This window comes from Sardina pilchardus, chromosome 8, assembly GCF_963854185.1.
Source record: "Sardina pilchardus chromosome 8, fSarPil1.1, whole genome shotgun sequence".
NCBI classification, from domain to species: Eukaryota; Metazoa; Chordata; class Actinopteri; order Clupeiformes; family Clupeidae; genus Sardina; species Sardina pilchardus.
In genome coordinates, this window is record NC_085001.1 from 13,740,236 (window position 1) to 13,756,278 (window position 16,043).

The following is a 16,043-nucleotide window of genomic DNA, read 5'->3' on the forward strand; positions in this document are numbered from 1 at the left end:
AAAAGAGAAAACAAATATTGTTCTATTTTAAAGAGGAACTACAGTATGCAGGTTTGGCGTATTCTTCACTGTTTACTCATTTTACACTTAAAGGTTCCTCTGCAGAGCTTCCCCTACAGCTTTCGTGTGCATATTTTACAACATAACTCAATCGATAAGTCTACCTTTTCATGAGCATGATCACGAGACTGCAAAACGTTCTGTTTGTCAGTGCCACTGGTGGCACAAACTTGCAAGCTTGTTTTTTTCCGCTCACAGGCACTAGGGGGAAGCGATCGTTCAACCCGAAATAAGTCAAATAACCATTCCAATGACTCGGAAGCTGATCAGTTAAGGCAAATTAAGCAACAAAAAACACTTGCATAGTTCACCTTTAAAGCGTTCCAGTGTGCCATTCCTCTTCTCGTCTTTTCCTTTTTTTTTAAACAGGCACAGGCTGGAGCTGAAATTACAGCTCATGCTGTTTACATCAGGAGCAGAGATCCCATATTCATTTTCTGGTTACTTAAGAGGCAGGTAACATTAAACAGCTCCTGGCACGACCTCCAGTGTAATTCAATGTTAATTCAGAGTTTCTGAATATTGATAAGGTGTGTCGACATGAAATGCACCCCTTTCATGCATGGCCAGTTTTCCACCACGGGTATCAATTCAATCCCTTTTGTAATTTACACGAGATAGCACTAGTTTTCTTTTTTATTAATAAAAAAACATTATAAAATTCATCTGGTAATTGTACAAAAATGCTTAAAACAACTATAAAAACACACTTCCACAATTCCTTCTAAAAAAATGATCAATAAATTAAGGACTGATAAGAACTCGATCAACACTAAGTCCCTCTAGAATGTGCAAAGAACTGATCAGAGTAATGCATATCCATATAAAGCATAGCCACTTGAGCTCGTCTCCATGAGCAAAGTGTCGTCATGACGATCAGGTCCAGGCAGAGCGTGGCCGTCCTCGGATCTGTACATTCAGAGACAGAAAAAGATGAATAGTCTTTATTGTCCTATAAGGATAATCTTTTTCACACATATCATTTACATTCCAATGAGACAGCAGCATCTGATGTTAACATCTCACAAAATATACACAGCCTCATACATATAGCAAATCACATATAACATATAACAAAGGGATAAAAGGGAAAAAAAGTCATTACGCACCTTGCTTTTATAAAGTTTATCATTTTGAAACAATACTCCTGTTATGTGCTTCACGTTTTCTAAGTAGTGCTTTTATTTACTCACATGGCGGTTTTTAATCCGATTTAAGCAGTGGTAAAGCCAAACTCTACAGCTGTAGGCTTTAAACATGCCCATAATTCTATAGCTGATTTGTATAGGAATCCTACTGAAGTGTTGCTCACATGACGTGAGCACTTTAAGCACTGCTTTACTGTAACAGTGAGGCCTTTACATGTGGAGAAGTAGCCAAACAAATTAAGGTTCTTAAGGAACCAAGCACACTTGTTCTCACAGAAAAAAAGCTGGTCAGAAAATATGGACAAAATTTCATCTAGTCCAGCTTGTAAGGTGTACATGTAGTACATGTGAATGTGATGCAGTAGTGTAATTGTGTGTGTGTGTGTGTGTGTGTGTGTGTGTGTGTGTGTGTGTGTGTCCCTCACCCTGTCCTGGTAGCCCTGCTGGGCGATCCTCTGGGTCTCCTGCTGCAGCTGCTCTTCATCCAGCCTCAGCGCCACCTGCTCCTCCTCCTCCTCCTGCTCCCGCCGCCGCTCCTCCTCCCAGCGCTCCCTACGCTGCGCCTCCACCTATGGAGGGAGCACACACACACACACACACACACACACACACACACACACACACACACACACACACACACACACACACACAATTACACTACTGCATCACATTCACATGTACTACATGTACCGTCATTTCCTGACTATTAGTCTTAGCTATGAGGTAAACACAGGGGGGCAGTTAATATGGTATTAATACGGTTTTGCTTCTTTTAACTTGCATAAACCACTGTCCTGCGGCCTATACACAATGCGGCTTATATGCGGGAAATTACTGTATGCACATCATGAACTTTTGTCAATAAATAGGAACATGCAACCACCTGTACACCTGTCCTATGAAAGTATGTCCCACCCCCTACATACACACACACACACACACACACACACACACACACCTGTGCGCTGATCTCCTGCATGCGTACGGTCTTGTGGTCCTCCTGCTCCTGCTGCTCCTGCAGTTGAGTGAGGCGCTCCTGCTCCAGCTGCTCCATCAGCTCCTCGCGCCGCTGCAGAGACTCCTCCTGGGCCTGCCGGTTCTCCTGCATCTTCCGCTCCAGCTGCTGCTGCCGCTCCGACAGGACCTGCCGACGAGGAGGAGGAGGAGGAGGAGGAAGAGGAGGAGGAAGAGGAGGAGGAAGAGGAGAAGGAGCAGGAGGAGATGGTGGAGGAGGAAGAGGAGGGGGGAAATTAAATACATTCACACACAAGCATGTCATTGTTTGGGTGACTTTTTCTCTCTGAGTCATGGAGACCGCGGTCCCGGGCCGGAAAGACGGAGCGAGTGTTCTCACCTCCTGCATGAGTCTCTCCCTGGCGCGCTTCTCTCTCGCCCACTCGGCCTCTCTCTTCTCCCACATCCGCTGGGCCTCCTCACTGTGGGAACACCGCAGATTAGTGGGCCACGTTCACAATCATCACCTTCATTCTAGATTTCCTCTCTTTGAAATGGCACAATATGTACATTTATGGACAATTACACTCATTGATGCGATTACTACACTCATTCATGCCGTTATTGTGGTTGTTGTATTGTTGTAAAATGTGTTGTTAGAATTGCTCTTAAAAGCTTAAAAATGTTTTTACCATGTTGTAAGTCGCTTTGGTTAAAAAGTGTCAGCCAAATGTAATGTAATGTAATGTAATGTAATATAATGCAATGCAATGTAATGTAATGTAATGTAATGTAATGTAATGTAAATACTCTGCTATGTTTTGTGTTTACAGGAGCAAAGACCACACATCAGGTTCAACACATCAACACATCGACCTCTAGCCAGATCTCTCTTCTGTGAGGGGCCCTGCTTAGCTCTACGCAGCGTCCACTCTTCCCTGCGTTCTGACCTGTAGAGGATCTCGAACTCGGCCTCCCGCTGCTTCTCCAGCCGGAGCTGGTCCTCCAGGACGCGCTTCATCCAGGCGGCGTCCGCCACCGCCCGCTCCCGCCGCGCGCTCTCCAGCGTCCGCTCCTGCTGCTGGGCCTCCACCAGCGCCGCCAGCAGCCGCCGGTCAGACTCCTGCAGCCCACCAGAGGGCAGAGGTCAAAGGTCAGTTGAAGCTACGAGGCACCTCTGGAGGCCAAAACCAACCTCAACAGTAACCCCACCTATAATCCTAATTAGCACATTTTCCACAACTAGTTCCAGGCACTACAAGACTACAGCCACTAGACATACGCTATGCATAACACCAGTCTAAATATATAATAATGTACTGTATACGTCTATATGCTTATTCAAGTCCAATCACAACTCTTAAAGTTTTTCAACTTTACATAACCCTCCAAACCTCATCCTACTGTAGTTATTGTCCCACAAGGTACACTATACATGTTTACATATGGCCTGATAGACTTGTCCTACCAACCAACCCTAATGCTGAGTGGATGTAATATGATTACAACAGTTTATAACAGGATTATGAGAATATTCCCTCAACACTCATTCATACATTCCAAACATTGAGCCTTGAGTGTGTGAATACAGCACCAGGTGTAGTGCAATGCAGGTGCAGTGAATAGGCCATATGCACGGAAGGCTGTTCAGGCGCCTCGTTTATTTCCGGTGGAGCGTTAACGGTGTTGTAGCGGCATCTTTTTTTATGTTCTGCTCCTGACACCTTCACTCTGCTCATTTACTAGGTGCAACACTCAACCGTGGTTCGTGTAGACACTAACCACATTAACAACAGCGGCAGGTTCAAACACACCTGGCTGGCTCCATGGGAAATAAATGAGCTACCTGAAGAGCCTTGCGTGCATGCAGCCTAATCCCGCAGGTAAACGCAGGCCACTCACCAGCTCCTCCTGCACCTGCTGGGCTCTCCTCTTCAGCTGGGTGCGATACTGCCGCGTCAGGATCCGCCTGCAGCGCGCACACACACACACACACACACACACACACACACACACACACACACACACAGGGAGACACACGGGACATTTTCACCTCCATGTGCGCTGTATCATACACCACTTGCAGCGCAAATAAAGATGGTGCATAATAACTTAATACATGCTTAAATTACAGGCATTTTCTGTGTATTAGCCGAATTGTGTATAAGCCACAGGACAGTGTTTTATGCAAGTGAAAATAAACAAAACCATATTAATACTATATTAACTGCCCCCATGTATTAACCTAACAACTGAGGAAATTTTGCAAAATCAATATATAAGCTGCGGCTAATAGTCGGGAAATTACAGTAACGACTTTATACATGCTATGCTTCAACTAGTCTTTGAATTATGAAGAAATACTCTCACGGGAGTTACAGTGACTTTCTCTACACACAAACTAAACCCCTGTGAGATGTCCAGAACACCTGAAGGACCTGATGGCTTCCACTTGTGTGTCCTACCCCAGATTGGCTTTCTTCCTGTCCTCCTCTGCCCTCCTTCGCTCCTCCTCCAGCCTCTCCACCTCCCAGTGCTGCGCCAGCAGGGCCTCCTGCTCCTCCTTCAGACGCTTGGCCTACGGGGAGGCGCACAATGGAGCACGATGAGGTACTTTTTCCTCGTCACAAAGTGCTCCTCATCATAGACCGCATTTCATTTCATACATTTAAATGCTTGCCAAATTGCAAAAAGAGAACATTTGACAGTCAGCCTGTACAACATTACATTTTACTATATATTGTTATGTTTATAAATGCCTAATATTGTACGAATTATTAATCAATTAATTCATTTTTGTTTATTCATATGATATACCCGTTCTATATATAAACAACCAAATATATGATATATTTATGAGAAAAGCATACACAAATGGCAGTGTACAGTATACAACACAGAGTACTCTCACTTCACCCTGGTCAAAGCCTCACAATGATGTCGCTTAATTACAATGTGGAGGAAATCTCTGGGCATATGGTGCCGTATCTTCACCCTCAGACTGCCTAGCATATGGCTCTGCCGGTGGGAACATAATGCTGAGGGGACGCTTTCTGCCCACGTGGCCGAGAGGTGTGAAGACCTGAAGCGGTAACCGCTCATCCTCTCACCTCATCTCATCTCATATCACCTCAGCCCACTTCCTTTTCTCCGCTCATCTCTGCCAACCTTCTTTTCTCACCTCCTCTCTGCCAACCTCCTTTTCTCTTCTAATCTCTGCTCATCTCCTTTTCTCCTCTCCTCTCTGCTCACCTCCTCCTCCCGCAGCTTCAGTTCCTCCATCTGCTGGCGGAGATCCTCGGCTCTCCTCTTCTCCTCCTCTTTCCGCTTCTCCTCCGCCTCTTTCATCCTCTCCAGGGCCTCCCGGCGCGCGCGCTCGTACTCGTTCTCGAAGCGCCTCTTCTCCTCCACGGCCTTCTCCTCAACCTACAGTAAGAGTCAGAGTCGGAGACGGAAAGAAAATAAAAACTCAATGTTTGATCTCGCACTCTTTTCTCTCCATCAGCACAAGGGTCTGGCTCTGTGAAACAAAACAAATCATGGCACTTAAGCGCATTAAGGAGTTGGCTCAAAATGAAGTTTAACTTCAACTTCGAGTGCCTTGAGTAATCAAACCTCTTGACTCTCAGTCAACACGGGGCTCACATGGACGAAACTCTATGTCCTCAGCGGTCACGTAATACTGCCCGTTAGGGTTACCTGTTTCTTCTCCTCCTGCTGGACCTGCCACTGGCCCACAACGTGATCTTTGTGCAACGCCGACTCGACCTGTAAACACAAGCGGGCCACAGGGATCAGAGTCAGGTGCAATTGAGATGACACCGTGATGCTATTGCTATTGGGAGAGAGAACAGCCACTGGGCGTTGGGGAACCACACCCAGGGCTCAAGTGAGCAAGTGCGCACGGAACAATAACATCACACCTATTAACTTCCAGATCAAGTCCTCACGCCGAGCTCCATTAACTCTCTTATCAGGCCTGTCTATCTGACACCTCTCCTTCTCCTCAGATGTCACGTCACTTAAATGTGCCTTAAATGTTCTGAGGTTCTGCCTTAAACATCACAGAACTGAAACTGTTTGGTCTAGATTAGCTATTAAACCTGCGCCACTTTTCTACCATTCAACTTCTACCAGTGGCACTGGCCAGCACTGCACAAAAGAACATTGGGTTTGCATTAATGCACTGTATGCATTCATGATGGGCTGCATTACAGACATTTAGTAACTGGTATATTACTTAAAACTAAACAGCTCAGATGGACACACACTTTTAGGACTTTCAAACTTTTTAGGACTTTTAAAACATGCTCTATCTGTTGGCCAGAGGCCGGCCATCAGCACTAACCTTTCGCAGCTCAGGGTTGTTTGTCTTCCAGTGTTCCCTCAGCAACTCCTGAGCAACCTGTGGAATCCAGAGTGAAAGAACTGTCAGACACCACAGGGTAACTTCACAGCATTGACTTCTCGCCCAGAGAAGACAACTTGCAGCAAACTGTGGTGTTTGCATCATAACCATATAAAAGCTGGAACACTACAGGACCGGTCAAGCTCAGCACCTTTCTCCTGCGCTCCTCTCTGGCCGTCCGGAGGCTCTCCGTCTTCTCCACCAGCTGCCTGGTCAGGGCGCTCCTGTCCGGGATCACCTGTCGGAGCTCGGCCTCCAGCATGTCCCTCTCCTCCTGCAGCATGGCTCTCAGGCGCTCCCTCCGCTCCTGTAGACTACGCTTCTTCTCCTCTTGCACATGCTCACGCTGGTATGCACTCATGCTGTACAGTAGGTAGATCAGTCAGATGTCAGAACCAGTCAGTCAGATTTAAGTCTGATGTATGAGATACAACTACAATAATCTAAATCTTTTTATATTTCAAAGACTATTTTTGAATGCAATAAGTGTAAACATAAAATAGAACGATACAATCTGTCATCTGAACAGCAATGAAATTAGTAGATTAAAACGACTGGGTTTCTGTATGGGAAATGACTGCAACGGCAACAGAAAAATGCTTCCATCAGGCTATACAGATTTATCAATGAGTAGTGATGGGGGATGAAATTCCACCTCTGTTCGTATGATTGACGGGAGCTCCAATGTGCCTGCTTGCTGGTACGAACGTGCTGCTCTTTCATGTACTTGGAGTGGTTCTCCCATTGCTGCCGCCAGCGGGCCTCTTGTTCCCGTTGCCGTGCCATCTGTCTCTCCAAAGTCCTTGCGCGACTCGGCCAATGAGCAGTAAGCGTTGGCAAAGCCATGGTCCTGGTTACAGATGTAACAGTAAGCCAAGTCAAGTCAGCACTTTCCTTCTGATTTAACTAACAGTAGATCTAGTACTTATGCCTTCCTACCGTAGGTGTCAACATTAACAACAACGATAACAGCATTGCTATTAGCCTCTGATGTGTATCAACAAACATTAAACACAACTATTCAGCTAAAAGTTAGGTTGCTACGAATCCTTCAATCTATCGATAACGTTTGCTTGCTTGCTTGCTAGCAAGCAACAACAATCATCGTTGCTCAAAATTTACCACAAAGGATTAAAAATTCTCACCTCTGAACAAGCAAATCAGTTACTATTATAAAGAACCTCTGCTTCGAGGCACGTACTGCACAAAAAAAGCGTTATGTTACTTTGTTGAATGGACAGTTGGCTTCTGGCAGACACAGCAAGCTTTCAAAAACTGGCTTCCTGTTTCTCTTGGTTACGGAGCCTACGGCATGTCGTAAGCCTCAAAAAGCGTTTGGAAAAAAAGTCAGTCATGTGTTCGCCAAACAAACAGCCTATCACTCACACCCATCAAATAGCTTTAGTTGAGTAACAGCAATCCATGCAATTCGGTTATATACTCAATCGCACATTCCCTAAAATATTTATATTAAAATGCATTCTGCCCCAAAGAGTAGGGGACCCAAATCTGTTGGGATGGAATGGCCTAGCCACAAATTTAGCCTAGGTCTAGGTTACACCACAAAATAAGTTTCGTGGGTTAGGATATTAGTGTGTATGGAAAGAGAAGGCCACTTTGTTCTCCCTGGCTTAGTTGCATAGTCATCAGATAAATTATGCATTCATTAAAAAAGGTCAGTGTTAGAGATAACGGTGTCAATTGCACTTCTGGAGGTAACTCTGTATTTTAACATAGGCTACGGGTTAAAAGCTAGGTAATTGAGCGTAGTGCATATTGACCTAAAGGCAATATAAGCTTCTGCAACATGTATTTTAATAAATGCATATTATAGGCTACATGAATAAACACAAACAAACAAATAAATAAACATAAATAGGCCACTTCTGGCGTTGCAACATGTGCCAACATGGCCTAATCTAAAACTGCAATATGTTAGGCTGTCTATTAAACATATCTACATTTTAGGAGTAACAGCAGCCTGCAAACTGTTCATTGTCAGAAGCATTCATTAACACACCCAGGCTGTCAGTTAACATAGACCTAAAAGACAGTAGTAGGCTACTATCAAAATACTTTTGTCCCTCCTCCTCGTATATGATTGGCTCTCTCACCCACCTGTGGAAACTGGCGTGCCGTCTGCCGGTGGCGTTGTAGTCAGCTGTTAGTTGCTTAGATTCCTGAGAGTTCTCTGAAACCCGCAGTTCCGGGTTTTCGCTCCATCACTGTTTTCTGGGCAGCGTTATTTTGGAGGCTAGCTGAGCTGTCACTGTGCTCTGTCAATAATGGCTGTACTGTTAGAGCACCAGTTCAGACAGCTTCCAGCCGACAAGCAAGTGGAAACTCGACCGTTTTTGGAATCAGTGTCATATCTTCCGCCATTCTTTGGTAAGTCCCCTGAACTAGTCTAGCTGTGATTTGTCTGGCTGTGATCATGAGACAGACAACCCCCATCCCGGGGGAGTAGCATAAAACAGTAGGCTAGCCTAAAGAAACAACAGGCTATACTATTTGACATTTGGCTACTTTATCAGGTAAAGTTGAGAGTGACAGTGTCCTGCAACGTCAGTGTCGTCGATCTTACAGTGTCACAGCAGCACTATTGCTAGTGCAGTCTAGATCGATTGGACTGTTTATAAATGAATAGCAGAAACATGACGTTAACTGTGATGAATGGATGTGATGAAAACAGTGGTTCACATGAATAAGGAGCAAAGCCGCAGTCAACAAATGCTATTCTTTAGTGTGCTATATTCTTTTAGTCAGGATGTAGACAGAGACTTTCATTCACGATTAGGCTACTTCTGTGTTGCCTAAGTTGACGGACTGTTCTTCAAAACAGTGTTGTGTAAATTAGACTAAAGGGTTCAATTTTATAATGGATCATATTTCTCCCTCCCAAGCAGACAACAAACCTTTTGCATAATTTAATCTCCTGCCCCCGATTTTTAAGTTGAGAAAATTGATTAGTGTGGTGTTGAGTTGCATTTGCCTATTCACAGACAACGAGGGGTGGTTAGACTCCTTTGTTGAAGCCTTCATTGGCATTAGCCTAATTTACAGTAGGCCTAGCTACTTATATTCAGTTGGCCTCTTGAAAGGCCAAGATGCCAAGGGTTGTTTTGATTAACAACATACTTGGAAGGTTAATATCTTTGTGTTCAACACAATGATGCATTTAAGCACAACTGAATAGACAAAAGCCAGGGAGAAAACAGAGGTCTATTGTTTTTCTATCAGCTCCACTTGGAGTTAATGTAAAATACACAATCCTTTAAAATAACCATGTCTTCTAGATTCACAAATACAAGATTGGGATGTGATGTTTGTTTAGCACAAAGCGTAGACCTACACTCTCTTTCTTGCTCTCACACACACACACACACACATGCACAGACACATTCTCATTCATTCATTCATTCATGTATACCTAGGCTGAACACACAAACAATCACAATAGAACTGACAGGAAACCCAGCTTTATGTAATTTCTAAAGAGACAATCATGTCATTTTTCTTTTGATCCATGGGTGTGTGTGAAATAGCGCATTCAGGCCAAAACGAAGAGACACAAACAAACAAAAATGAAAGAGTTGTTGCGTTAAAGGCTGCTGTTGAGTTCTCTGTTACTAGAGACGTAACCCATAGCCTGTGATTACAATGCATCGCTTGCTGAGAGGGGTGGCCTGCTGATGCTTGTGCTGCCTTATAGAGCATCCACCTCCAGCATCGACTCCACCTGTGGGGCCAAACTGTCTGTCTGCTCCTAGTTAATTCCCCTGAGGCCTACCTAGCTGGTGGCTTCTCCCATTTAAAGCAATTATAGAGAGTGCAGCTCTGTCAGTCTTCAGTTTGATTCAGTTGTGGTTCGGGGAAATCGACTAACGAGTCTATTCTAAAATTACATTTGCAATGAGGTGCACAGTATTTATCCACAAAAGAGAAAGACCTCCTCAGCGTTCAGCTAGTAACAGACATGCAGTCATCGTTTCAGTTTTGTTTATACTGTTTTGAAGCAAAGTAATGTCCTACTACTCATTTATATGCTTTTATATGCATTTTTGTTTATATTTATACAATCTGAAATAGATTTTCTTAGAGACAAATGGCGAATGAAAAACAATACAATACAATACAATACAATACGATCTTAGTTGTCTAGTGAGGATGGAAACAGATTGCTATCAACTCCTCCGATATCCTTTGTAATAATAGCATTTCCTTTGATACACTAAACTGTTTGGTGTAATGTCAAGATCTGCTTAAAATTTCATGAGAGGTATTGTCGCTTTCAGAAATCGCCCATGCCTTCTAAGCATACTAAATTATTTAAAGTTCCTCTTTTTAAAAGCTGGAAATCTCATAGGTCATTGGAAGGTTCTCCAGAACTGACCGGTGAAGTTAATTAGCCGGCTATGATTTAGGAAAAATCATCATGCTCCATGAATAAATCATGTAATAATAATTGAAAACTGGTTATAACAAATTAGTATAACGTGTGAAATATATAATGTGCAACACTGAGTTCATATTTAAAAAAAAAAAAAAAAACACTTATATTATCCCCCAGAGAATTAATCAGCAGTATCAATACTCCAACCATTACTAATGTTTCTCATTTTCATCTACTAGACCTCCTTGGCTCCACAGTTTTTGCGCCAATCAAGGCTGATATTGCTGGCAACATCACAGTAAGTGCAATACCCCCACCTACTGGCCAACTGTATAGACCAGTCATCATCATACATCTTATTAACAGACATTAAAATGGCTAAGTGTTATATTAGTTATTGTCCTTATGTTACTCTTTCAGAAAATTAAAGCTGTGTACGACAGCAACCCAGGCAAATACAAAACCCTTCAGCACATTCTAGATGCAGAGAAGGAGATGCATGGAGCTGAGTGGCCCAAAGTTGGAGCCACTCTGGCCCTCATGTGGCTCAAAAGGTATCGTTTCCCTTCTTTACACAACAAACAGATTCCAAGTGCAAAAATGACAGTGTTTTGTGTGCAAAGTTCTTTGCTTGAATAGCCTATAATAGTGAGTGACCACTGACCAGCTCGAATTGATTTATTTCCCTTCACCCACCAGGGGTCTCCGGTTCATCCAAGTCCTCCTGCAGAGTTTGGTAGATGGGGAGAAAGATGAGAACAACCCTAACCTCATCCGTGTCAATGCCACCAAAGCCTATGAGATGGCCTTGAAGAAGTACCATGGTTGGTTGGTCCAGAAGCTCTTCAAGGTAAAGCAGAAGTCTGATTCAGTTATGATTCAATAATTATTTAATTTCATCAGTGGAAATGAGCAAAGTATAGCTAGGAGTAGAAGTCCAAGTTAGAGTGAAAGTTGATGTTGACAGCTCTGTTAAGTTTTATGGTTTATGGTTCTTGAATATAGGCAGCGCTGTACGCTGCTCCCTACAAGTCAGACTTCTTGAAGGCTCTTTCAAAAGGCCGGGAGGTCAAGGAGGACGACTGCTTGGAGAAGGTGCGTCAGTTCCTGGTCAACTTCTCCGCCACAGTGGACGCCATTTATGAGATGTACTCGAAGATGAATGCTGAGTTGGATTACACGGTGTGACTGCTGCTTTCTCCACAAGCCCCCACCCCAACTCTCTCTCTCTCTCTCTCTCTCTCTCTCTCTCTCTCTCTCTCTCTCTCTCTCTCTCTCTCTCTCTCTCTCTCTCTTTCTCTTTCTCTGATGCATAAAACCATCTGGCCTTACATCTCAAATCATGTTTTCAGTTTGCTCTGAAGACTGATATCTCTCAAAATAGCTGTTTTTATTCATTATTTTTTTGGTATTAATTATATTGGTGAGTGTGTGTGTGTGTGTGTGTGTGTGTGTGTGTGTGTTTGTATCTATGTGACTGTGTGTCTGTGTGTGACTGTGTCTCGGGCACACAAATATTTGTGTGTCTCACAGAACTTACAGTATAGTGCCTTAAGAAATTCTTTCTTTATATTTCACACCAAACACCAACGCCCCACACAGGTTTTAGCTTTTTAATGTTGATGAAAATGGGTTAAATACACACTATGAATTTATCAGAACTAATGCTTTATTTGAACTTGCAATGTTCAAACGAATAACAATGAAAGGCCAAACAAACGAACGGCAGTAATCAATACTTCAAAACCATATTTTATAATGATAGGCTTACCGTGCTTGAAAAATGATGGCAATCATAAAGAGAGTCTTAATACAGTTTTCTATATCAGAATATAATAGAGCTGGCTTTTTTCTATTGCATGTTATAATGGCTGCGTTTAGCAAGTTTTTCAGGGAATGACAAATGTTCTGTCAAAACTCCACATCACACCAAAAATAACCTGCATTTCTGAAATCTTTTAAATGTTTGAGCAGTCATGTTTACTGTACATCACGATGGAATAATCAGCACCTTTGAATGCACTAGTATCACTAGACATTTACTACTTACTTACTACTCACTCATTCATTCATCTATTCATTCATTTACAGATTCATGTATGAAAGCAGAAAACAACTGGTACTATTAGTTCATGTATGTTTCTTTATTTTCATATAATGACACTCTATACATTGTTTCATTACAAGGGGAAGAAGAGCAAACCAAAAGAAGACATTGGTTTTTAAGTCTAAAATATTTATTAACATTAACACTTTATTTATAATATATTTGTGTTATTAAGCAAATTAATTTATGCTTACATATGATCAGCAAACACTTTTCTAAGTGTCCAAAGAAAAAATCCAAATGAAATAGTTTAATATTGCACAGCACTAAATGCTAATAACTACACTCAACTTTATTTGCAAATATTCATTTATTCAGTGGATTGCTATACATTTCATGATACATTATTTTATAATGATATACCAAACTACTACTATATAAATACTACTTGAAGCTTCATTCATGGTTTAGTCCATACACAACCAAAAGGAAGACATTTTTTAGATCACACAGCTTTAACTGAAGAACACTTTATATGACTTAACATCCAACAGCAAGAAATGAAAAGATATTAAGAGTAATAGTGATATCTGAGTTGGATTTGCTTTTTGTTTTTCAGATTCTGTCTCATAAACAGTAACATTCTGAAGTTAGGTCATTTGAAATCTACTAATGATTCAATGCAAAACTGAGCTAGTCAATACTAAAGGGCTATTAAAGGAATGCAAAAACATTTTTCTATGGCGAAACAAGCTTGTTTCTCATGGCATTCAGTGCTCGAATTGTTTGATTTTATTAACTAGAATTCAGAAACATCATTTCGGGAAACCAATGGAATACACATGCCATTGCCATACATCTGGAATAATGCAGCAGCAGATTATTATCTCCACTGAAGTTACTTAGGATGAATTTACATCCAGTAAAAACTACCTGTGCCTTAGTCAAGAGATAGAACAGTGATTTGTTTGTACAAGTAATAAGGGTATACACTGCAGGTTAGAGGTCATTTTGCCTTTTTTTTTTCAGATTTTGGCTTTGGTATTTACATTCTCTTCATTTAATGAGGTTCTCTGCAGTGGCCTTATCTTCACAGACAAAAACCCAGAATGTGTTGTGTGGCCTCTTAAGTTAGTCTAAGTCAAAACAAACACTGTATATATTTATTGTTATTATAATTTATTCGCTGACAGAATGTTACTTCCCCAGCCCTGAACTATTTCACAGAAGTACGTCATAGAAGTAAATTATTTTGGGCAGTTTTCTATGAGTTTAACAAAAGCAAATGTAATGCTTAAAGTAGAATCATTATGTTTGCACATCTGATTTATCACACAATGACTGCACAGTGATATGTAGATAAACAAGGATATCCTTATGGTATTTCAGCATGCAGTGTGTATGCTGGCAGTTATGTCTCTGCCATATCATTATGTGTGTGTGTGTGTGTGTACGTGTGCGTGCCTGTGTGTGCACGTTTGTGTGTATTCATAAATGCTTTGTTTGATTTTATTTAATGCAGCTCCCTCACAGTAAGGATTGGTCTTTGGTATGATACAAGTTGTTTGTACTTGTTTTGCTTGTCACTGACTGAATGTTTACACATTCATTAATATGAAGTCTTGACATTTCTGTTTGAAGTGTGAAGTTGTCCATGTATATAGAATTTTTGAAGTGAATTTCAATACAGATTTGAAGAATGTTCTGTTTTAATTTGAAATTGTGATGTTTTGAAAATAAATGACTATTTTGTCAATACTTCTGTGTTAATTTCATGCTGTGTAATACAGTAGGCCTAGCCTGGAAGCCAGCCCGAATTTAACCCCGCCACATATTTTGAGGTCCGGAAATTCGGTCTGGCATCCATAGACAGGAAAATCAGCCGTCCAATCAAATCATCCAGGCGGGATTTGTACAATGATTGATTGACAGATGCGCAATGGTGCCTATTCATTCACGTGACCTTAGCGAGCTTCTGTTGACCTTGTTTCCAGCCAAAAGCTTGTCGCTAGAGAAGCTAGACATTTAGATGTCGCTATCATGCCTGTTGTACTAGATATTGACTACGCAATAACTTAAAAAACGATCAGAAAACAGCGATCAAGGCATTTGTGGAGAAGATTGAGAATGATGTTTTGGTTGTTCTCCATACAGAATTCATGGTAAGTTTTTTCGTTGCTCTTGGTTAGGTTTATCCAATAGACCTGGCTAAACCACCTACTGGGTCGGCTGCCCTGTTTGTCCGAGTGAGGGGGCAGGGCTTATCAATTGTGTGTGCAGAGGCATTTTCCCCCCTGTATCAGTTGAGACACCCCACAATCACGTCCCAATGCTCCAGTTCCAGACTCAAATTCTGAATAGAATTGAGTTGCCTACATCAGGTTACATCAGGCCCAAAAAACATGCAAACCCTAAAAGAACCTTTCTCAGGCCACAGGAACTAACAAACATGAAAAAATGTAGGGAACATTCCCTAAATGTACACTAATGGTTTCAGTTTTGAATGTACACGTAGTTCAAGGAACGTTCTCAGAACATTGCACAAACATACTCCAAACTATATTTGACCAAAGATGCACACTCTGAAAATGTCCAGGAAACATTCCGGAATTTCCTGCATCCTTCAGCAAATGTTTGCAGAACATGGAAGGTAAACAGTGTGGGAACATTCCCCTAACATAGTTCAGTAAAGTTTTCTTAACATTCCTGGGACAGAAAAAAATGCAGGGAACATACAAACATTTGCTGAAGGATGCCAGAATGTTTGCTGTGAATGTTCCCTAATGTAATTCAGAAACATTTTCTTAACGTTCCCGGAATGTAATGTTTAGTCAAATATATGGATCTGCATTTGCGCAACATTCTGTGAATTCTCTTGGAACTCAACCTGGCATTGTTAGAGTACCGTAAGGGCTCGCTCTATGAATGTTCATCAAAAGTTACAATGCACAAAGATATTTTTAGACATCTTATTAAGACATCTGTGTGTACAGATCTGATGTCTAGAACCTCAAGATTAATCAGGTGTTCAGA

At 41.9% G+C, this 16,043-nt stretch overlaps 2 protein-coding genes across 2 annotated transcripts; one reads left to right on the forward strand and one right to left on the reverse strand.

The window, feature by feature from the left end:
* Positions 1–687: 687 nt before the first annotated feature.
* tchp (trichoplein, keratin filament binding) lies at positions 688–7,856 on the reverse strand. The gene is made up of 13 exons (XM_062542812.1): positions 7,716–7,856; positions 7,226–7,420; positions 6,722–6,932; positions 6,511–6,567; positions 5,862–5,930; positions 5,415–5,588; positions 4,628–4,740; positions 4,065–4,131; positions 3,113–3,285; positions 2,563–2,644; positions 2,167–2,352; positions 1,634–1,777; positions 688–969 (listed from the first exon to the last, which is right to left on the reverse strand). Exons 2-13 carry the CDS (start codon positions 7,414–7,416, stop codon positions 937–939), a joined length of 1,500 nt encoding a protein of 499 aa, XP_062398796.1. The 5' UTR covers positions 7,417–7,420; positions 7,716–7,856; the 3' UTR covers positions 688–936.
* A 929-nt stretch (positions 7,857–8,785) lies between these two features.
* gltpa (glycolipid transfer protein a) lies at positions 8,786–14,768 on the forward strand. The gene is made up of 5 exons (XM_062542813.1): positions 8,786–8,958; positions 11,203–11,261; positions 11,384–11,517; positions 11,663–11,813; positions 11,969–14,768. The coding sequence occupies exons 1-5, from the start codon at positions 8,856–8,858 to the stop codon at positions 12,149–12,151; spliced, it is 630 nt and encodes a 209-aa protein (XP_062398797.1). The 5' UTR covers positions 8,786–8,855; the 3' UTR covers positions 12,152–14,768.
* Positions 14,769–16,043: the final 1,275 nt, after the last annotated feature.